We start from the raw sequence: 22,682 nt of genomic DNA, 5'->3' as shown, positions 1-22,682 counted from the left end.
TCTTTCAGGCACTTTTTCCTGCCCTGGTGGATCTTGAGACCTTTCTCCGATGTGATCTTATTCCAGCCACAGATACAGCTTTGTAGTTTGTGTCCTGCCAGTGCTGTTAGTCCGTCAACTGTCTTACTGATCATCTGTGTCGTCGTCGTTTCCGTTCCAAGGTCTGTTACCGTGTGGTCTGCCAGTGAGTCATCTTGCGCCCCTGCTCTCGCAGACTCAGGGAGTATACTTCCTCTTGAATTTTTCGAAACAATGGTTGGGTGGATCCGAGTCATTGTGTTGTGACCGGCCCCTGCCGACATGGGATGCCAGCCCCATTGGGGTCTGTTTCCTCCTGTCAGCAGTCTCTTCAGGAGTGTGGTGGAACTAGCTACAAAGCCCCTGCAACCCACTTCCAATGGACGCCAAATCTGCATATTGCAACCTTTTCCTTTCAAATGCCTCATCGATGGCTTCCTCCCACGGGACTGTCAATTCCACTATGAAGACACGTCGACAGGATTTGGACCAAAGGACCAGGTCTGGGCGCAGGTTGGTCGAATAATGCAGAATTTATTGTTAAGGAACTAGTGCACCCAATGCAATGCTGACTTAATGCATTTATATTTGCTAATTACAATTATTCCTTTATAATTTAGCGAGGCATCACTTTGCACGTTAATAATTCAAATGTATAGGGATTCTCAAAAATATTACAACCGAATAAGCTAGCATTTTAACTTTTAAATCATAAACAACACTAAATCACAATATTATTTGCTATCTGGTTCACTGCCCATATACAGTGCCACACTCTCTGTACTTGTGTGTGTCTATGATGGGCTGCAATTATGCCATTTCCTGCCTTTCATGTTACTTGTGTCAAATTCACCCACCAGATTTCATTACTGTTGACATTTCAAATATAAACTGTTGGCAATGCTCTTTGTCTGGCATGGCTTGTCCAGCATCAGGTCTCTGTTATGCGAGGTGTTGGGGAAAACTGGTTTAGGGTCACCCTCTGCTGCCATTAATTAAACACACAGCTGCAAGATGAGTGACAGACTGACAGCACTGCCAGCATGCACCTTCCAACATTATATATATATATTTGAATATGTGTTATGTAACTAAATAGAGATGCCCATTACAATATTCTCAGTGCACAGCCAAAACATTGAGGACACATGGCTGTTTTCTTTATATCTCAGGGGTTGACTTTTTAAAGTTTATTACTGTATGTATTGTAGATTTTATTGTTTAACCTTGTCCCAGACCACGACTTTTAATCTTAAACTAAAAAAGTACATATTAAAATATTAATTGTTGAATTTTTAAAAACAATGATCTAACAAATAGATAAATAATCATACATCCATTTCAATATTAACTTTCTTTAAATGACAAATACACATTTTAAAACATTATGATTGTTGTCTCCGAGGCCATGGTCCTCAGTCGGAAAAAGGTGGCTTGCCTACTTCAGGTTGGTGGAGAGTTCCTGCCTCAAGTGGAGGAGTTCAAGTATCTTGGGGTTTTGTTCACGAGTGAGGGAAGGATGGAACGGGAGATTGACAGATGGATCGGTGCAGCTTCTGCAGTAATGCGGTCGATGTACCGGTCTGTCGTGGTGAAGAAAGAGCTGAGCCGCAAGGCGAAGCTCTCGATTTACCGGTCAATCTACGTTCCTACTCTCACCTATGGTCATGAGCTTTGGGTCATAACCGAAAGGACAAGATCCCGGATACAGGCGGCCGAAATGAGCTTTCTCCGCAGGGTGGCTGGGCGATCCCTGAGAGATAGGGTGAGAAGCTCGGTCACTCGGGAGGAGCTCAGAGTAGAGCCGCTGCTCCTCCACATCGAGAGGGGTCAGCTGAGGTGGCTCGGGCATCTGTTCCGGATGCCTCCTGAACGCATTCCCGGGAAGGTGTTCCGGGCGCGTCCCACCGGGAGGAGACCCCGGGGAAGACCTAGGACACGCTGCAGAGACTATGTCTCCCGGCTGGCCTGGGAATGCCTCGGTCTCCCCCCGGAAGAGCTGGAGGAAGTGGCTAGGGAGAGGGACCCGGCCCCGGATAAGCGGAAGAAGATGGATGGATGGATGGATTGTTGTCTCATCACTTCAATTACAACAGAACAGCTTTGCCACTAATTACATTTTTTTATTTTGTTATACTATTTCGGTAACACTTTATTTATAGTCCACTTTAAACATTCTACTAACTATAAGTAACTTTGCAGCTACATGTCAACTAACTCTCATTAGGGTAAGTAGACTGTCTGCTTAATATTTGCTAACACTTTATTTTGTTGGTACTCCAACAGACATTCTACTGACCAGCAATAAGTAACTTTGCAACTACATGTCAACTTATTCTACAAACCCAAACCCTAATACCCCATAACCTAATAGTATACTGACATGACGTCAGACAACAGTCTACTAATGGGAGTTAGTTGACATGTAGTTGAAAAGTTACTATCGAAATAAAGTGTACTGGTCCGTAACTATTTCTAAAAGCCTCAGTGCCCATAGAAACACCTGTATGTGTTTTCAAACTCTGAATTTAAGAGTATTTATATTATGTGGTATACATTATCATCAGTTGACTGAGCACCATATAGAGGAAATGTAAAACAGGCTACTTATTTTACCTTCCAAATGTCTTGGAAATGTCAGCAGATGGTCAGGAGCCACATGAAATCATTCTAACCTGTGGAAGGCAATACATCATTGCAGGCCTGTATGCCCTCATAACTGTAATGAAAAAAAAAATGTTTACACATTGATGCAAGACAATGTAGACATTCACACAAATCGACACAAAACACAGACAATATGCAGTGATATTTCAATATACAGTTTCTGACATTAAAAACCAATAAAGAGGGAAAATAGTCTCCTCCATTAAAAATAATAAATGTCAAAAATGAATTAGTGGGAAGATCTATGGAATTTTGAAGTCTCTGCACAGGGTAAGAGCATGTGATAGATGAGTAACAGTACAGATGGGGAATTTGAAAACTGCTCATCTGCTGCTCTTTCCTCAAAAGACTCAAATCCTTTTGAATTTATGAACAGACAAAACATAGATTATTGTTAAAGAGGCTTTTAAACTCTCTGGTGGACTCAGAAAAAGACACGGAAATTGGAAAATACATAAATACAAAATTCTGTCCCTGAACTCTATATTTCTATGGTGTTTACGGAATAAAATAAAAAACACGGTGTTACATTATAAGTTGAAGTCTTAAAGGGATAGGTCACCAAAAAAATAAAATTCTGTCATCATTTACTCACCCTCAAGTTGTTTTAAATATATTTGGAAGATGGGTAACCAAACAGTTGATGGATCCCATTGATTTACATAGTTTGGAAAAAAATACTATGAAAGTCAATGGAGTCCATCGACTTTTTGATTACCCACATTCTTCAAAATATATTTTTTTGTGTTCAGCAGAAGAAGAAAAAAATCATATAGGTTTGGAACAACTTGAGGGTGAGTAAATGATGACAGAATTTACATTTTGGGTGAACTATTAATCTGAAACAAGAAGACTGGTTTGGATCTTCAATTCAAGTTTGTAGTCAATCGCATGAAAAGTTCACTGAGGAGTGGAGAAAATGAATGACCTTTTGATTAATATGACGCTGGTGTGAGGAGCTGATGAAATGCCAGTGACTAGAGAGACAGTCAGCATTTGATCTGTAAGAAGGTCAAGTGAAAAGCAAAACAGCTAAGCATGAAATCATCCGTCCATGTGATTTTTATCAGTTTCCAGCCTTCTTCCAGCTGTAGCAGGCTGGTGGAGTGGAGTGGAGCGGCGTAGAGCAGCGTGTGTTTTACTGCTTTTTACGCACCCTGTAAATCATTGACATTTTGTTTTCACTTGTTAGCCTTCTAGAAATTAGATTACTTAGGGCTGGCACTGAACCAGCTCAGGGATATTTGACAATCAGGGATGTTTTTATGAAATATGCCTTGTTAACATCTGTGCTCGAGTTACTGAAGCCACCAGACAAACACAATGCTTTGTTTAGTCTTATGACTTTGGTACTTATCTGACTAAATGTGCAACACAAATAAGCCTAATTTCACTGCAAAATATAATTTTTATATATATTTATGTAAATATCGTATTTTGCTTTCCATGTACATTTTATGTTGTTTTTTTAATTGCATATTCGTATAATTTTTTTTGCAATGTTGCGATAAAATAAACGTAGGCTATTTTTATCAGTGTAAGTTACTTTTTTTTCCGTCAGTTAAGATAGCAAGTGGCTATTGATTTTGTTTTAGACGAATGTCCGTTACAATGTTGTGCTCTTTCATGTACATTCTTGTTTAAAATGTGATTTACCTAAGGGTCAAATTCATGCACGCTTTAAAAATAATGAATCTTCACTGAACTTTTAACCAACCCCATGTATGAACACTGTCTTTTAGGAAAAAGTAATATGTTATGTCTGGGTGATCACAAACTAAGAAAATGCTGGGGGTCACAACTGGGAGGCTGATTCTCCATATCCTGAAGTTCATTGTCACATGCTGGGGGTTCACAATGATGGACAACCATGAATAAAACTACCAACAAACTACCTTTCATTCACAGCATCAGCCACTATTTCAGTGTATTTGTTTCAATAGCCTACCTTTTCCACTTTTTAGGCAGAAATATGAATCTTGGGATTGGGAATCCCCAGCAGTAAGGGGAAAAAATGGACAGTGACCAATTTGCTCGCTGCTTCCTTTTGGACATCCTTCGGAAAACAGCAGACAGCTACGCTGTGCTACTCAGCTACTTATGAAACATCAACTAAGTTGTTTTGCCAAGTATCCATGGATAAATAATAACTGGCATAGTCTTTGGAGTGTTACGTTAAACCTCTGACAAGTGAATGAACGAAAGCCAAAAGAAATGGAAAACGTCTTTCCTAAGAAAGCACTTCATCATGCCTATGGTAGCAGGCTACCTTATTCCCTTTATTCCAGGAGCAGATGCACTAACGTTGATAGTACTTTTGGCAAGACAAAATTAGAATTGTCTGTGACATGGGAATGTTTTTTATGCTTTTATTACACGCGTACCTAATTGGCATACTTCTTAAAACTTCTCAAATAGTTTTCACAATATTGATGATAAGTGAGAGAAAGTGTATCTGCATCAGCTGACAATGGCAAATATATTATCCATCTGTTATATGAGATGGAAAATTTCATATTTGAATGTTTCTGAAACAGAAACGCAACATCTGTAGTCCCATACAGTACAGTGCACTGCACTGTAAAGTTGTTGTCAAAATATTAACAGGAAGTTCCTAAAGAACAGGTGTTGATGCATAATGAGTGATAAGCCATTTTTGGGTCTAAACATCACCATACACTCAGGATATGCTTAGTTTTGAGTGATTCTGACGGCCAAATAGTAAGAAAAAAAATGATGTTCTGCATGTTTCATCCAGGTACCAAAAATAAAGGTGGGAGAAGAGCCAGATGAGGCCGATATCCTATCCCTTACACCCCCACTCCAGTGCTGATGACCTCTAACCTTGTCTGAAAAGACTGGTGTGGGAAAAGCAGCACACACTTGAACACAGCACAGGCCCAGATTCCAAACAGGTGGCAGTCTCTCTGCTTAGCAACATTTGTTTTGGGGCTCTTTTGATGAGGTTATATGAAATAACAACAGGAGGGAACTGTTCCCCACCAGGTAACCAGGGGCAGTATATGGTGGGAATGTAACCTACTATATTAGACTGGTGTGGCCACGCACTGAGTGGAGTGAAACAGCACGGCTGGTTAACCATTTATGATCTTACGAGAAGCAAGAAGTGAAATCCACAGCTATGCAGTCGTTTGTTGTCATGAAGACATCGCCCTCTTTTGGCTAAAAGCTGTAAACACTATCACAAGTTCAATGTTTGTTGGAGAACTGTAAAATACTTTTTAAAGAATTTGCAGAAAAGAACTCCAAAGTCATTATGTAAAACTTTCTACTCGTAATAGTCTTTGCAAATTGCATGTCATGCAGCTCTTTTTATTTATACATTTCCTTAAATACTTCCAAAATCATTTTAGCTTAATTATATTCTTAAAACATAGTTCATCAAGACAGACATTCCTTACAATAGTATATTATTTATACTTAAATTAACTACAATTAAACTAAAGATTAAAATGTAGAAATTACATACCAACTTCATACAGAGTTTAGAGGAACACAATAACAAACAGAAGAAAATGGTGGTGGTGGTGAGGGGGGTATTTCTATTGTTTCTATTTCTATTGCAAACTTTTTTGTTAAAAGGTTTATGCCATGCTGGGCCATTCACTAAAAGATTTCCAATAGAAAGGAAGAGGAATATCCACATCCGTTTTTTTGTTTGAAACCCGTATATATGGCTCCGTATATGACGGCAATGACTTCATAAACGTAAGATAGCTCTTAAACAGGCTATTGATATGTGATTCTACTACCATGAGAAGATCATTCAGATTTGAGTTGAGATTTTCCATGGATATTTCATTGTACAGCTCCTGGACTTTGCTTTTGGCAAAGTCTCTGAGCTCAGACAAACTTTTTTTAGCCTCCCGCATCCATTCACGAATCTTCTGTGTAACTTGTAAGTTCCCTGCCTCTTTGTAAATCCCATTGATGTGTGAGGAAATGTCTTCCAGTTTTTCAGTCCTGAGAGAGTTTAGGAACACTTCAGCCCTCTGGATGTAAACCCTGACTACATTTAACATGTCCTGAAACACCTTCTCCAATTTGAAGTTGTCCCATCTCTCTATTGCCTGCATAATCTGATCCTTCGCTGATTTCATGGCAGACCTTAGATCTTTCAAAATGTTCTTCCCACTAATAACCTTAGTGGTACCAGGAAGAGTAAATTCTACTTTGTTAATATTACCTGAAACGGAGTCAGCAATTGGTTCCATGAGACTAAAAAAACTTGTAGTAGCTGTATCAGTTGCCTTTGAAATGGACTGCCTGGTCCTATTGTACAACTCTTGCCCTGTAAGCTTCTCCTCCAGACCTGGCAGGTGGAATTTTGTGTCCTTCAAGAACTTCATGGCAGCGTCCAAGAGAACCCTCATATTTGACTCATACTTCTGAAGGTATTCATTGGCGCTGCTGGAGAACCTTCTGCTCAACTCTTGAAGATCCATCTGAGGAAAGTTATCCAGTGTTCTCCTCCACATATTTTTACTCTGTTGTCTAAGCTTCTCAACTGAGGTCTGTAGAGCATCAATCATGCGCGGGATCTCCTGGTAAGCTCTGTCGATACCGTTGGAGAGTGCGTTCTTCAGTTTTAGGGCAGCACGGTTCAGGTCCATGCCAAGGTGATCAATGTGGTACTGGTTGATAAACTTGTGAAGAGCTGCTATGATAGATGGAAGTCTGTCTTTAAGGCCATTAATCATGTCTGAGAGTCCATTGATATGATAGCCAACCTGAACGCTCAACTTCTCAGAGTTCTTCAAAGTCACCTTGAAACTCATCAGGTCTGTGTCCTTGTCAGGAGTTGACTGGATAAACAATGCAGACATTTTGTTACAATATTTTAATAAGTTGTATAAATTGTTGGCAAAAGATTATCACTCTCTTACCAAATATCTGCTGAACAGTTTTGCATAAAACTGAGATGGTGACCTCCTAGTGAACTGGAACCCAATGAAGCCAGCTGCTGGTGAGGATATCGAGGACGTGATTCCATTGTTGTGCGATGCATAACGAAAGCTCATGTCAGCAAAGGTCTGGCTTGCAATGTCAATGCCCAGCGTATGACGTGAAGGACTGTGGTGTAAAAACACATTCACAGTAACATTAGTATTGCAATTTTGCAATGGGTAAAGCACAACAAAGCCTATAAAACCGAAATTCAAGCGATTACCTGGAAACTGAAGACTCTTCACGTTTCATTCTAGAGAAACAACAAAAATCATTAGGAAATGATGACAGGAGAATTTATAAATGTGTATGTTTGAGAAATTGATGTGTTGTTCAGTTCTCACCTTAGATTCTGACTAAGATCATGCTTCCAGTTTATATTCACATCACGATGGGTAAAGGTACTTTTTCCATCTAGACCCAGAGCTCCATTCTCAAAAATGATGGTGCCCATCACTAAAAATAAAATGTGAAATAGAAAATTATATTAATTAATGAATATTATTAATTGAGAAATATTGCACAATTCTTGACAGATCAATCATATATACACACAATATACATGCATATTTATTGGTTTGTTTAGAATTATATAATGTAATATTGTGTTTGTTCATTAAAGTTATTATAAAGTGCTACTAAATATTCATATGAACTTGCAAAAGTCTTTTAAACTTACCATCCAAGTTATACTCCAGGAAAACCATGGTGGATGTGCAAGTGGACTTCATTGTGCAAGCAATTCCTGACTCTGTTTTCTCTATATTTCCAGTCCATGTATTGTTGTAAACTGGGGCAGACATTTTGACAGTGGCTGACAGGGCACCAAAGGTTGGAATAAACACACCAGCTGGGAGATGGAGAGATATCTCTGGGACTTCGATTTTTTGTTCAGGGATGATAATAGTTGGCAATTCAAAATGATAGAGTGTTTTTGTGATGTCATCCAGGCGCATTGGGTACTCGCCAATATCGAATGCTTTGGGAAGGTTAAATGGTGAGATGGTGATTTCATACTCTGGTAAGCTGACAAACAGATGAGCCATTTTGTCTTTCAGATACTTAGTTTTAGCATTTATGCTAGGGATTTCAACTTTTGGTAAACCAGGCAAAATTATATCAAAGTTAGGTGTAATGATCTCATTGGGAATTTCAAGGTTTGTCAAATCAATGACAAAAGACGGCACATGGAGAGTAGTGAAAGGTACGGTAAACTCTGGAACTGCTATAACTGGGGGTATTGAGATATGATCAGGCAGGTCAGGCTTTTCGAAACGCATATCAACCTGTTTAATCATTTGTGGAATTTCTTTAAACCAATTCGGGATGCTCACTGTTGTTTGCGGGATATTAAACGTCACACCATTTTTAAACAATTTTGTTGGTAGCGCAAACAGTCTTCCCTCCATGCTTTTGGTGTACATCACAACAGTCGAAACATTGAGGAATTGCAATTGGTCAGTACTGCTGACCTCCCCAAATTTAAATATGTCCCATAGACTCTTATGGTAGACTGGCAATTTGATTGACTTCAGGAATGCAACATTCCCCTCAATGGATTCAGACATTTCCATGCGGATTTCAGATTGATCGTTTGATAGTTTAAGATCAGAGGAATGGATCAGTGTTGCTAGTTGTTCCTTGCCACTCCAAAGTAATTTTTGCTTGTCTGAAGTGATGGAAAGATCTGCATTCTGCACTATGCCAGCATGACCGAGGTTACTCGGCTGTGATAAGTCAATATCAAGATTAGCTGACAAAGTTGTCAATGGAACAAACTCAAGCGTCAACCTCACATTTTGCTTTCCGTTTGTTGAAAAAGAAGCAATACTAGCTGCATTAGTGCTTGTATAAGTCATAGTAGCATAAATACGCCGCAGAGTGGCCTCAAGAGCGAGGTTTTTAGTGACGTCCATATTCCAGGAACCAGCCTTTTGGTGGTAGACCTTAGAGGTTACATCAGTTTTCAGTGTGGAACGAAGACCATTGGCATTCACATAAATAGTTGCTTCATTGTCCAAAGATCCAGCAAGATTTGCACATTCCATGATGGTTGCATCTGTTGTTCCTTTCCAAGTGCTCTCCAAAGAGAAATAGGATGACAGCGCCTCAAGAGCAAAATTGTGATCAATGCTTCCAGTGACTTCCGTTTCGATTATGGGTAAATTATAAGTGTAGCTAACTTTGACATTAGAGGCTATATTTGGTTTAGACTTAGTATTACCACGAACCACTTGATTTAGGTCCATCGTAAAAACTGGAAGCTTAATTTTAGCTAGGTTTGTTAAGGAAGCCTCCATGTTCCTCTTTGTGAGGCTCACAGTGCTTTCATGAGTACATTCAGCACTCATATGTACCAAGGACAGGCTTGTGGCCATCTTCAGACCTCTCCTTTTATTGATGGTGGTACTACCATCAAGTTTAGCTTTTAGGACGTCAAACACGGATGTTGACGAGACATCAAACTTGATGACAATGTCAGACTGATTATACAGGCCACCATTGGCATTCAGAGTTATTACAGGAGATTTGATCGAGAACTCATAAGTCATATTTCCAAATGCAGGTATCATGATGTTATTCTGAATTTCTGGTATTGTAAATGTGGGTAGGGTCAAGTCTTGAAGCGTCTCAGGCACATGCAAGACTGGTAGCTCCAAAGATGGAAGCACAAGGGTGTATGATGGCACTGAAAACCCCATCAAAGGAACTTTAAAGCTTGGTGTGCTAACCTCCTTGGGTATGAAATAACTAAATGCAGGTAATTCGGCTCGGAAGGCTGAAACCTCAATTTTTAGTATGGGTATGGTGTATCCAGGAACAGTGAAATATCTTGGCGGCTGGTTTGATGTGTCAATTTTGTACTTTTCATATTGAATTCTGGCTTTGTTGTAGGAATTGGTAAGGGCATCAAAAATGTGGTCTCTTCCGAGTTCAAAATGCAGACTCAAGATCTTGGCATTCTCATTGAAGGCTTCGTAGATTGGATTAAGGTTTAGATCAAATGTGTGCTTGTCTGGGTTTTTCTGATACAAGAGCCTGAAATCAATGTCAAATGATTGCTGAGGAGTAGTCAGAAGATCTTTCAGACCATAATCTTCCCAAAGAGAAAACTCTTTGATTTTGGGTGTTTTCATATCCAGGTATGGGATCATAATTTCTGGGATACTGAGTGGAACAGTCAAGAAGTCAAGATTGGCTTCACCATCCACAAAAGCATAGATTCCAGCTTCATTTTCACTGTTATCCAAAGTAAAGTTGTGTTTGTATTTGTACTGATTGAAGCGAGCCAGACCCACCCAAAAAGCATGTTGCTTATTGGAGTTCAAGGTAAATCCAAAGTCATCTTGGAGATCGATTTTTCCAGTCAGCTTAAGGGGCAAGAGAATTTTAGAGTTACCTTTATTTCTGCAATCAAGTGTGACCTCAAATGGTTGAGCCAAGAACTCGCATGCATTGGATATACTTCCACTCACTTTTCCAATAAGTTCAGCGTTATGTGAAATTCCTATTTCCATTCGGACATCCTCCATTTGAGCCTTTCCTTTAAGCGTCAAAACACTGCCCTTAATGAAAGGCGCCTCAGTCTCAGCAATGGCATCAATAGTAATGTGACTCAAGATGACAGATTCTGCATTAACTGACTGCTTCATCTTAAGGTTTCTGCTGTTTGTTTCTCCATCAAAATTGAGTTTTGCTGTGCCAGCATTGACAGTGAACTCCAAATTACTCTTGTGTGTTATTTCATCAGAATAGTCATCAATGGACTTGATGGTCCTTGATGGGCTTAATGGAGACCACTTTCCACTTCCCGCTGTTCCAATGGTCACGGATATAATCCCTGATTCAAAACGAGCGTCTGCTGTTTTGGTTATTATAGCCTGACTGGAAACATCTATGTTGGGTATGTTCAGATTATGTGTGTAAGTTGTGTTCATATTTGCAGATATTCCATTTTTTAAAGTAATGCCTACATTGTTAATTAAATCAGCTGTGTATATATGAGTGGTGACTTTAGCAGCTGTCTTGACTGTTGCTTCTGCTGAAGGACCACTTAAGAGAACAGAAGCCTCATGGTCAATTCCAAGGGCCATGTGCCTAACTTTGACAGTCTCACTAATAACCATTTTTCTCATTTTTGGAGCTTCAATTTGAAGCATTGCATCCAGAGTATAGTCAAGATATTCATGGCTTGACTTACCCATTGAGTTCAGAGTAGCTTTAAACTGTGGGGATTTGGGTGTTCTTGTTGTGTTCTCGAGAGCTGCAGATGTCATCAATGTATAATGAGGAGAATCTACTTTGAATTCTCCATAAAGTTTGCCAAAAGCTGGTAAACATGGTTCAAATGGAATTTCAGGGATTTTGACTTCGGGGATTGTCAACATGGTGATCTCAATACTATCCAGTTTCAGTTTAGGAACAGTGATCTCTGGGAATTTGATCTCTGATAGAGTGATCTCCGAGAAAGTAAAATCAGGCAAGTCGGAAAGATAAAGAGCTCGCAAGTTCCCGAAGATGGCTTCAGGGTCCACTTCTGGCATTTCTATCTGGCGAACTTTGTCAATGAAGTCAATAATGCTCTGCTTGATTTTCTCAAAGTCAACTGTGATGGAAGGAAGACTGAAAAGGTCCAGGATAGTGAATCCTGGTATTGCTATCATTGCTGGAATTTTAATATCATGTATCCTTGCCATTTTTATCTTAAAGGCAGAAACCTCCAGAGTTGTGAATGGAAGAATAAAGGTGGGTACGTCAATTTCTGCCGTCTTTAGAGCGTTGAGAACTCCCTCCACAGCTTGATTGATTTGATTGAGGAGCTCCTTATCCTCAACCATCTTCTTAATTTCATCAATGAGTTTTATGAAATGTAATGAGATGTATTCAATCATGTTGACGTAAGCACCACTTGCCCTTTCCAAGTAAACCAAGATTTCATCTCTGATGTCCATGTCACTGACTCTCTGCCTAACATCCTCGAGAATGTCTTGGATCTTCAGTTTTATGTCTTTATATGCAGTAGTGTGAATTACATCTATAATATTCCTGCAAACTTCAGCTATCCTTGTATTTTTCATTTTCTCCAAATAATCAATAACCGTCACCTGCATCTCTTTTATAAACTCTCTGGATGCCTCTATTTTTAGTGGGATTTCATAAACTTCATTTATCTGCTTGTTAATATAATTGACAATGTTCTTTACTTTTTCATTTACTTCATCAACAAATGTGTTGTAATCAAAAGTTCTTAGTGTCTTTATAATCAAGAGAATGTGCTCATTTAAATAATCTATAATTTGTTTGAGGTCCATCAGCTTTAACAAAGAAACAATTCTATCCAAGACCTCCATAACCTTATCCGAGATGTACTCAAACTGGATCGATTTTAAAGTATCCACTACAGCCTGCACTAGCTCTTGGATTCTGTACTGCTTGACTAATATAATGGCCTGCTCCACAAAAACTTCAATTTTCTTGTCAATTTCATACCTTAAAATAAGCTCTTGTGCATTTAAGTAAACTCTATTCATTTTCTCTGGAATTTCGTACTCCTCTATCCAGTTGACAATGACATCCTTTGCAGAATCCAACACTCTCTCAATGTCTTCATATGGGATTTGATCAGATAGTTCTTCCACATATTCAGTCAAATCAAATGAGATTATATAGTCTCTCAGACCTTCAAGTAACGTCTTAATGTCAAATGTCTCAACAATCTTCCTCAGTTCGCTTAGCTTTTCCTGAAGTTTGGTTTTAATTTCATATTTAGCATCCAGTTGTTTTAACCAAGCAGCACTGTTGTCCTGCAGCTTTTGTACATCGATCTGTCTTATTATATCTTCAATACCATCAATGCCTCTTATGATTGTTTTGGTTATTTCATATTTCTCATCAAAAGCTTTAAGTTCATCTTCAATCTGCGTCAAAAAGTCAGAGACAGAATTGGCCCACGATCCACTCTCAATGCCATCTTTGATTTGAATCATCAGATCCCGAATTCTGGTTGCTAAATCAATAATTTTCTTTTTAGAAGCCTCCTTAAATTCCTCAGCATATGCATCAAGGTCATCTATTGATACAGTGTAGTCATGTATGTAGGAAATCAGCTGGTTCTTGACATTGTTGACTTTATTCTCTAGGTCCATGTCCACTATAAAGTCATTTACTTTTTGAGGGAGTTCATCCAACTTGTTTCTAAACCGACCTATCAAACCATTGATATCTAAACTGTTGAGGTAGTTTTGGAGGAATTCGAATTTGTGAAGAATTGTATTTTTCATACTTTCAAAGGCAGCAGGGAAGCTCTCGATAAATGGAAAATAAATAATGTGACAGTCGCTGTTCTTATCATACTTGACAAACCCAGAAGCACTAAACTTTTGATTGTCTAATGGAATATCACTAGATATTGTTTCAGTGTTCAAAAGATTTGTTTGAAGCACTCCGGAGAACTGGACTCCCATCTCATTTTCTTTGTTGTACATATTGACATCTTGGTTGTATGCATGATTATTTAGCTTTGACTTAAACTTCCATTCCACAGACTGTTCATTTGGTATCAGAAAGCTGTCAATCTTGTTTTCAATGTGCGTTTCAGCTGACTCTCCGTTTGGGAACATGTGTACAACAGAAGCTCTGCATTCATGTGACTTAGCAATGGCCAATGGTTCAGCTTTCAAGAGGAACTTACTGTAGAGCTGACCACTGTGCTTGCCATAAAACTTCACAGTGCCATCGCTGTTCAAAATGGCATCGATTGTAAGGCTAAACGGCATGGCCATTGTGCGAATGTTATTTTCAAGACGTAAAGATTCACAATTTACTTGTGTCTTGCTGTTCATAACAGAAGACAGTCCAGCAAAATCCAAGTCAAAGTTGTTACTTATCTGGGAATCAAAGACTTTTGCTGTTGTATCGCATTTGATGGTGCCTGCCAGCTCTGCATAAGTAAATTCACAGCTGTGCTTAACATTATCCTCTTCCCCATACTTCCCACTGAGGCTTCCAGCTGCGTCTATCTTAAATGGCTCCATCTTAAGGTGGCCTTCACCACCGAGTCCAAAATCAAAAATCTCAAGTTCGTTATTTGCACTTATTGATGTGATAAATGGCCTCATATTAATCTTAATGTCATGGTTGTAGGACGCTCCATCACAGATGAAATTGTCCATTTTGGAGCGGTAAGCCAAGGTCCATAACGTTACAGTCAGGGTATGTGTGCACTCCGATCTCATTTTCTGTAAGTTACCCATCATAGTATTAGACAGACTCAGTCCTTGCTTATTAATACCAAAGTTCATGGTGTTTCTTGCCGTTCCATCGAAGGCGTTTCCTTTAAAAACACTGGTTATATACACTTCTTTGGGTGATATCTTACCCTCCGCACTGAGCTCAACTGTGTTGTCCTGTGTTGATCCTTTTGATAGAAGAAACATGGAGGCTCCATCGCCATCAATACCACCATTGAAGTTATTTTCAAAAGTCAAAGAAATTCCCTCAATGGTTGTCATGCAACTGGTGGTCAAGCCATTTTCTCCAAAAGTAAGTGTGCCTTTGTGTGTCCCACGTCCATCTTCAAAATTCAGCAAACCTTCTATGTTAATTTCAAGGCCATTACTGTTTAGGGATCCAGTTAGGAGGGAATATGCATGATGTGTTGCTTCATCTGCCTGGGATTCAACTTTCAGTCTGGCTTCTTCATTCGTGACATCAAGATCAGCTTTACAGCGGAGAACTTTTCCAAGTGCAGTCATGCTACCATCTGACTTCACAGAGAGCTGGCCTTTCTTGTGCTTTAATTCTGCCATGTGCTTCAGAACATCATTTTGGGCATTTGTTTTGGACAAAAGCGACAGCTCTCCATTGACATAGGATCCTTTGATCACATTCTCACCTTGGATGATTGAGGAGTCAAACTTCAATGTGGACTCTCCTTTTCCTTCTCTTTTGAGCATATTGTAGATATAAGATTGGCTAAGGGTGGAGTTGGCATAGAGAGAGCCTACCTTGATAAATCCATCAAAGTTTCCATCTCCAATGACTTCATCACTCGTGGAAGCTGACTGAGCCGAATAATACAGAGAGGTGTCCAGACCAAGTGGACTAGATGCTTCAATCCTGTAGTTGGTCCTACCACTGATTTTATCACCCATACTCATAGTTTCAAAGGCACTCAGGCTGGCGTCAAGTAAACAATGACTGATGGATCCATTTACAAAGTACTTCAGAGTATCATCGATTTTACCAGTGATCATGCCCATACCTATGTGAAGAGAAAAAAAAATCTACATTTAATAAATAAGGAATAAAAATAATTAACTAATAATGTAATAAAATGTGATAAGTATAATAATAACAAAGTTCTAATGTACCGAAGAATGTAATAGAAGTAAAATAAATTCAAATAAAATGAAGATGTCATTATGACAGTCATCTTAGGGCCAGATTTACTAAACACGCAAATCAAAGAACAAAGACTCTGCTCATCTGTTTAGGAAATGGAGATCATGCTCATCACTTCCATAATAACCAATGCAATCTACCAAGAGTAGCACAATTTAGAGTCTGGTTTAAGACATGCTTTTTTTTGGGTGGTAAATAATGGTGCAAATACCAGAAAATTGACTAGCGCAAACCTTAGTAAATCACTTTGCATGATTCAATACTCTCCACCCATAAATTTGGCATCTGAAAGGTCCATCACATGCATATGCAATAAGGTCAGCTGCAAAAATAACTATGTCCATGCCTTTTCAGTGCTAATTTTTCACTACATGTCTTTAGTAAATCCTCACAGTAGTTTTTGAATGACAAAAGAGGGTTTGCGCTGATGCAAGCTGTTAGTAAATCCGACCCTTTGTGATGAGTTTTGATTACTTAAATACCTTCAATTTTGTATGAGAGGGGTGTCACAGGGCAGATGGCCATCACTTTGTACTTAGCAATGTAACTGGGAATGTCAACAGTGTTGTTTCCCCCTAAGATGGAACCCTCCCAGTCATAAAAGTTGCTGTTCATCTTGACAGACACCTCTGCTACACCTAACATGGGTAAGGAGAAGTCCAAAGCACGGGGAATTGTGAATGATGGAATCTTATAGTTGTTCTCAGGAATATCCAGGCCAATGAGAGGAATTTGAATCTGTGGGAGTGTTAGGGTGGGAGGGATGTTCAGTTCAGCAGATGACTTTCCTCCTAGGAGAAGAGGAAGTGAAATGGAGATTCTGCCTTTGTTGAACTGGTATCTCATCAGTGAATCACTGAACATAACAAAAACATGAAGAAAAAAATAAGTTCAAGCTCAATATCAATGCATATAATACACATGCATATAAACTAAATTTGGACACACATCATTGTATTTTCATTATATTATATAAAATATTAATGTAATACATTACATTAGTGGTCTATATATATACACACCCTTGGGACTTCCTAATGTGACAACTAGCCCCGGCCTCCCCTATATCAGCAGATATTTTTTTTTTATGTAAAAAGTAACAAATAGTGTCACTCACGATTTAAGATATATTTTTTCCGGCAAAGATGGCAAGATGAGCTCTGGGGTGCTTCTCTTGCTCCTCTGTATGTTCACAAATGAACTGCCTGCCGCCAATTTATCCAGCCAAATATTCACTGCCTAGGGACAAAATAACTAATTATGAAATGTGCATCTTCAGGAAAGCCATTAAAATATTCAAATGGTAAAATAAATGCAATTAAGACAAATCTCACGTTTGATTTGATGCACTTACCTCTAACCCTTTTGAAACAATGTGACGAAGTTTCATGTCAGTCTTGGTGACTTTCTGGTCAAGGATATCATCAATACTTGACTGCAACTGGCTACGGTACTCCTCCATATTTGGAAAAAGTTTCTCAACTTCAGAGTTTATATCTGACTTCATTTCAAGTTCAACCTTATTATTATCTGCAAAGTCACCAAGAAAAGAATTAAAAACTCAATGACAAATTAATTCCAGGAACGTTTGATTCATTAGCAATGTGTGCTTTATTACCATATCGGAGTATGGCTTTCTGCACAGATGTTGTCTCCGGCATGTTTAAGGCTGTTTCAAGTTGCAGGATGAGCCCATTGTTATTCTTTAAGGTGGCAGTGGCAGAGGTGTCCATCTGTAGTGCTGGCACTGCCAACTGAAGCTCAATCAGACCATCCCTCATAGACTCCAGCCTTCTCAGAAACACATAAAAATCCAGATTAGCATCAAATGACACTTCCCATATCAGTACTGTATATGTCATGTTAAAATAAAAGTATCCATAATGCTGATGGGATTGCAGTGTTCCAATATTTTTTAAGACTACTGAGTGTTTACTAAATAATATATGTTTTAAACTAATTGTATATACTGTACCTGGCATGCCCAACTAGTGAAAGCTGTGGGATGTCTTTGTTAGTTACATCAATTGTAATACCACGCATCTTTTTTCCTTTTGCGCTGCTATCTGTAACTGCCAACTTGATGCCAGCTTCAAGGTCATAATCAGGGATCTGAAGGTCAGTGGTGAGGATGTTCTTATTGCGATTGTATTTCACAACTGCTGTGGCTTCGGTTGGTTCAGCACCTTAAAATAAGAAGAACTTATTTTTTAGACCGATTTCACATTCTTTTATACTTGACAGCTTACACTCATCGAAACGCAATCAATCTTGACCAGATAAATACTTTTTTTTAATTTCCATGAACTGTTTTTATTAGTGGTTTTTAAAAAGCACATGATTTACTGAACTGAGATACTTTCAATTAAATAGCAAATAGGTTATATTTAAATCACAGCCATAAGCCATGATTTGTTACTTGATAACTTGCGGGTGAATTTGACTGGACAAAATCTGTGTAGTGCAAAATGAGTCATCCGCATCTTTGCTCCATTCGATTTTCCCAAAAGGTAGAGGTGTTACATTTTTAATGCATGCACACTAAACATACTGTTCAAAGGTTTTTGAAAGAGGTCTGCATTTATTTGATCAAAAATAAATTAAAAACAGTAATATTGTGATATAATATAAAATATACTATACTTTTTTAGTATCAATAGTAGTCTGTGGTAGTAAAATATTATTCAATATTTTATTTGTATTTTAATATATTTTATAATGTAATTTATTCCTGTGATGGCAAAGCTGAATCAGACATTATTCCAGTCTTCAGTGTCACATCCTTCAGAAATAATTTTAATATGCTGATTTGGTGCTCAGCAATTTTTTTTCTTATTATTATCATCAGTAGTGAAACTAGTTGTGCTGGAAGTTTTGTGGAAACTAACTGTTTTTTCTAGGATTCTTTTATGAATAGAAACTTAGAAATGAACAGGATTTATTTCAAATAGAAATATTTTGTAACATTATAAATGTCTCTCTATTGTCACTTTTGATCAACTTAATGCGTTCTTGCTGAATATATGTATTAATTTCTTTCAAGAAAAATCTTACTAACCCAAATCTTTTGTTAAAATCTGATAAAAATAAATCTTGACAACATTTAACACAACCATATCCTGTATATATAAACATATTAAAGCCGCAAAAAATTAAAAGCACTGTTAAATGTTCAATGCCACTGTTAGAAATAAAATAAGAAATGTCATTCAAATTGTTTGAAAACTTACTCTCAGCTTTGAGAACAATTTTCACAGAGTCGACTTTATGGCGCCCCTCTTTTCCCTCCCTCAGCAATGCATAGGCAATCATTGCCGTGTACTCAGGCACTTCTCCTGTAGGATGAAGTTCCAGAGCAAGCCTGAAAAGAAAGTTATTCCTGTTATTGTTTTTAGGTGCATAAACCATGGAAGTAAAGATGTTTGCATACTGTACATCCACTTGTTTCTTACCTTGTCTCTCCTGTGAGAGGATAGTATGGGGCATTATTGGTTAAACTAGCATTTGAATAGCGCAAAATAGTGCAGTAATTCATCCCAGGAAAGATGGGATTACACTCAGTTGAGTCAGTCCTGTCCTCTACCATGGAGGGGACAATCTTAGTCTGAGTGGAGGTCACTGAAAGCAACTTGTTACTGTTTTGGAAGAGAAATAAGAAACATATTTTTCTTTATGTTCCATTTGATTCTTTAATATCATTCAATAGTACAGAAAAAAAGTGACCCTTGAGTATAAGTACTGTATGTAAAAGTATAAGTGCATAGTAAATAAGCATCTGATAAGAAACAATAAATAAAGGATACTGAGAGTTTAGATGGCCTACCTGATGCTGAAGAGCTGGATGTTTCCCTGCGGTGCAGGGATGGAGAGCTTGATCTGACTGTCACTTACAGTGACCTTGGCATTAACAGCGCTTTCATGGTACATGTTTGTGTGTGTCTCAATCCCAGTTGCCACAAATTCTGGGATATAAACGCCCATTTGGGTAACAAACTCCATTCCCACAGATGGCATGAATGAAAGCTGTTGCTGTGAAGAAAAACAGAAAAAAAAACATGAATAATTTACTACTTAATTGTGACATGACAAAATGTACACTAGTGAGGATTACCATCATGCGGTCAATGGTCATGCCTCCTTTGGCTCCAGGGGCCAGAACTCCAGATAGGGAAAACTTCAGTGGAAAACCGGCACTTGTAGGTAGTGTAAAGGCCTTGTCCAGGAACATATAGTGGACAAAAACCTCATTCTCTAAGCTAGATATCAGCTTTCCCATTAACTGCAATAGCAAGAGAATATCACACTTCAATATACAGTTAAATCTTGTTGATGAAGACTGAGATTTTTATGGTAATGCATTTAGAAAACCATACTTTCAAAGTCTATGAAGAACACTTACATTCACAGACATCGACTTAAATGTTTCTGTGTATAGTTTAATGTACTGAATGATGAGATTGAGTTCATTGGTCTTCAAGTATCCCAATTCTGTTCCCATAAACCGCAGGTAGGCCAGGCCTTTAGGAGCATCTTCGATCTGTTCAATGCGTTTTTTGAACTCTGAGAGGTATTCTTCCATATTGCTCATGATGTTTTGAGGGACCTTAAGGGAAAAGAAGAATTATGCATAATGCATAATTTAAGCATTATGTTTTATTTAGGTGGATTTTGATTTTACACTTAAGAGATTTGAGATAGAATAGATTTTTTAGATATTTACCTGTCTTTTCATCCTTTCCCCTCTTAGTGGGGAAATCCACTTATCCAAAACCCGTTTGATGGGATGTGGAATCTTGTCATTGGCCCAGTACATAGCTTTTGAGATCGTATCAGGGAAGAAACCATTTTCACCAAAAAGAACTTCAATGGCTGGCTCAAAGCCTTCACCTTCTAGGCCAATCTGAGAAAGAAGTGATCACATGCATTCATAAAAATGGAAAATATAGGCACACAAAAAATATCAAGCCTTTTAAAATATTTATTTTATGATAAACTTATACAGTACCTCCAGTATTTCTGCATTGAAATTGTCAAGTGTGGTGGCTAACATGACTTCTCTGGGCATGTAATTGGCAGAATCAAAAATCATGTTGCTTTCTACTGAGCCAACCAGAGGGACTTCAATTTTGTAGTTGCGTGAGAACTTTGTGAAGTCCATAGCGTTAAAGCTTGCATCCCCTTGTACAGCTTTAAGAATGTAGTCCTTTGCTCTAAACATAGACAAAAATAATAATATATATATGTGTATATATAAATATAAATATATTACGGATGCACAATGTTTCAGTGCCATATCGGTCATAGACCAATGTTAGAGTTTGTTTTAAAGTTCTAAGTATCAGATGAAAGTAGAAGTAACAGATGATATTTGATATCAATTGTGGATACCTTTGCCATAATATAACACTCACTTCAAGATTATCTTTAAAAACACTAATGATTTAATAACACTGTTAAATGTAATTTATGTTATGATGCCTAAATTCACTTAGCATTTAAAACAACTGATTTTAGTTTAGAGTGTTTTATGATTCATTTATGAAGACAAAATAATATAGAATTTTAAGTTATCAGTAATCGGGAATAATGTGAAAATAATTATAAAGCATTTTTAATATTGGTGCATTCCTAAAAATGATTAAATGTATGAAGACTGGGGTTATCTTGACAACATAAAAAAGTATTTCTTTTGTCTGAGGAAAGAATTGAGAATTTGTCCTCAAGAGGTAAGATATTTAAACATGGCCAAAACTTCAAACACTTTTGAACATTCATTGTGCTACATCCTGAGCACATTTTCTGCTTCTGCTTCCAACGAAAACATCAAGACAAATCATTTTGAACTAGAAGGCCATAATAATAAACACATTTAGTATTTGAAATATTAGTGTACATACGTGCTCAGGTTAGGATCTTCTGATTCCAATATGTTGGTGATATGGGAGGAGACAAAGCTCTTAACCTGCTCATTTTGCTCCCTCTTAAGTGTTCTCAGCACCTTTTCTGCTACCTCAGGGTTCCTCATGAGCATCAGATATGCTGCAATGCGTTTTTGTGCTGGTGCCTCTGTATTCTCATACTGTTGTATCAGGGCACTTCTCACCTAGTAACAACAAATCAAAATATCAAATGCTTTAGAATGAATCCAGATCATCATACTGTTTTTCACTTTAAGTTAAAGTACTAAACGGATTTTATTTGAGTAACCGATGCATCGTTTAACAACTGGAATGAGGATGATCTAAATGCTGTAAATCTTAACAAGAGTTGATTTACATCTGAATTCATTTCCATGAGTCTGAAAGCCTGGATAGCTGCTTTTTGTACTGGAAGAGAAGCGTACGTCTGGCCCATGCAATTTAGGAGAGAAGACTTCAGAGATGGGAATCTCTCCATGTACTTTCCCATGACACCAATAACCTGTACAATAAATACTTTGGTTAATATTGAGACATTTGTGTTCATTATATATGCATCAGGTGGATGGATAGAGAGTTAGATGTACTGTACCCTTAATGTAAGGAAAGTGCTGTCTTCATCTCCAGAGCAATCACCTAGCATGAACTCCATGAATTCAGCTACTTCCTTCACTTCAGGTGTTGACGTTGCTTGGTCTTGAGGAAGTC

The 22,682-nt window shown here is 38.1% G+C and overlaps 1 protein-coding gene across 1 annotated transcript in view; it reads right to left on the bottom strand.

The window, feature by feature from the left end:
- Positions 1 to 5,129: 5,129 nt before the first annotated feature.
- apoba (apolipoprotein Ba) overlaps positions 5,130 to 22,682 on the bottom strand; it is a 30,889-nt gene continuing 13,336 nt past the window's right edge. Inside the window, exons 10-29 of the mRNA XM_079632374.1 lie at positions 22,567 to 22,681; positions 22,333 to 22,476; positions 21,954 to 22,159; positions 21,062 to 21,266; positions 20,777 to 20,956; positions 20,456 to 20,659; positions 20,168 to 20,335; positions 19,880 to 20,085; positions 19,509 to 19,691; positions 19,287 to 19,417; positions 18,032 to 18,242; positions 17,675 to 17,847; positions 17,411 to 17,586; positions 17,174 to 17,295; positions 16,539 to 16,912; positions 8,333 to 15,916; positions 7,998 to 8,109; positions 7,877 to 7,906; positions 7,593 to 7,779; positions 5,130 to 7,511 (exon numbers count right to left, since the gene is read on the bottom strand). Coding sequence (XP_079488500.1) covers positions 6,291 to 7,511; positions 7,593 to 7,779; positions 7,877 to 7,906; positions 7,998 to 8,109; positions 8,333 to 15,916; positions 16,539 to 16,912; positions 17,174 to 17,295; positions 17,411 to 17,586; positions 17,675 to 17,847; positions 18,032 to 18,242; positions 19,287 to 19,417; positions 19,509 to 19,691; positions 19,880 to 20,085; positions 20,168 to 20,335; positions 20,456 to 20,659; positions 20,777 to 20,956; positions 21,062 to 21,266; positions 21,954 to 22,159; positions 22,333 to 22,476; positions 22,567 to 22,681 — 11,932 coding nt within the window. The 3' untranslated portion in view covers positions 5,130 to 6,290. The remainder of the gene's footprint in view (positions 7,512 to 7,592; positions 7,780 to 7,876; positions 7,907 to 7,997; positions 8,110 to 8,332; positions 15,917 to 16,538; positions 16,913 to 17,173; positions 17,296 to 17,410; positions 17,587 to 17,674; positions 17,848 to 18,031; positions 18,243 to 19,286; positions 19,418 to 19,508; positions 19,692 to 19,879; positions 20,086 to 20,167; positions 20,336 to 20,455; positions 20,660 to 20,776; positions 20,957 to 21,061; positions 21,267 to 21,953; positions 22,160 to 22,332; positions 22,477 to 22,566; position 22,682) is intronic.

The sequence above is a fragment of the Phoxinus phoxinus genome, assembly GCF_949152265.1.
Source record: "Phoxinus phoxinus genome assembly, chromosome: 13".
In the NCBI taxonomy this organism is placed as follows: domain Eukaryota; kingdom Metazoa; phylum Chordata; class Actinopteri; order Cypriniformes; family Leuciscidae; genus Phoxinus; species Phoxinus phoxinus.
The sequence above is the reverse complement of the archived record's forward strand: the minus strand, read 5'-3'. Positions and strand labels throughout refer to the sequence as shown.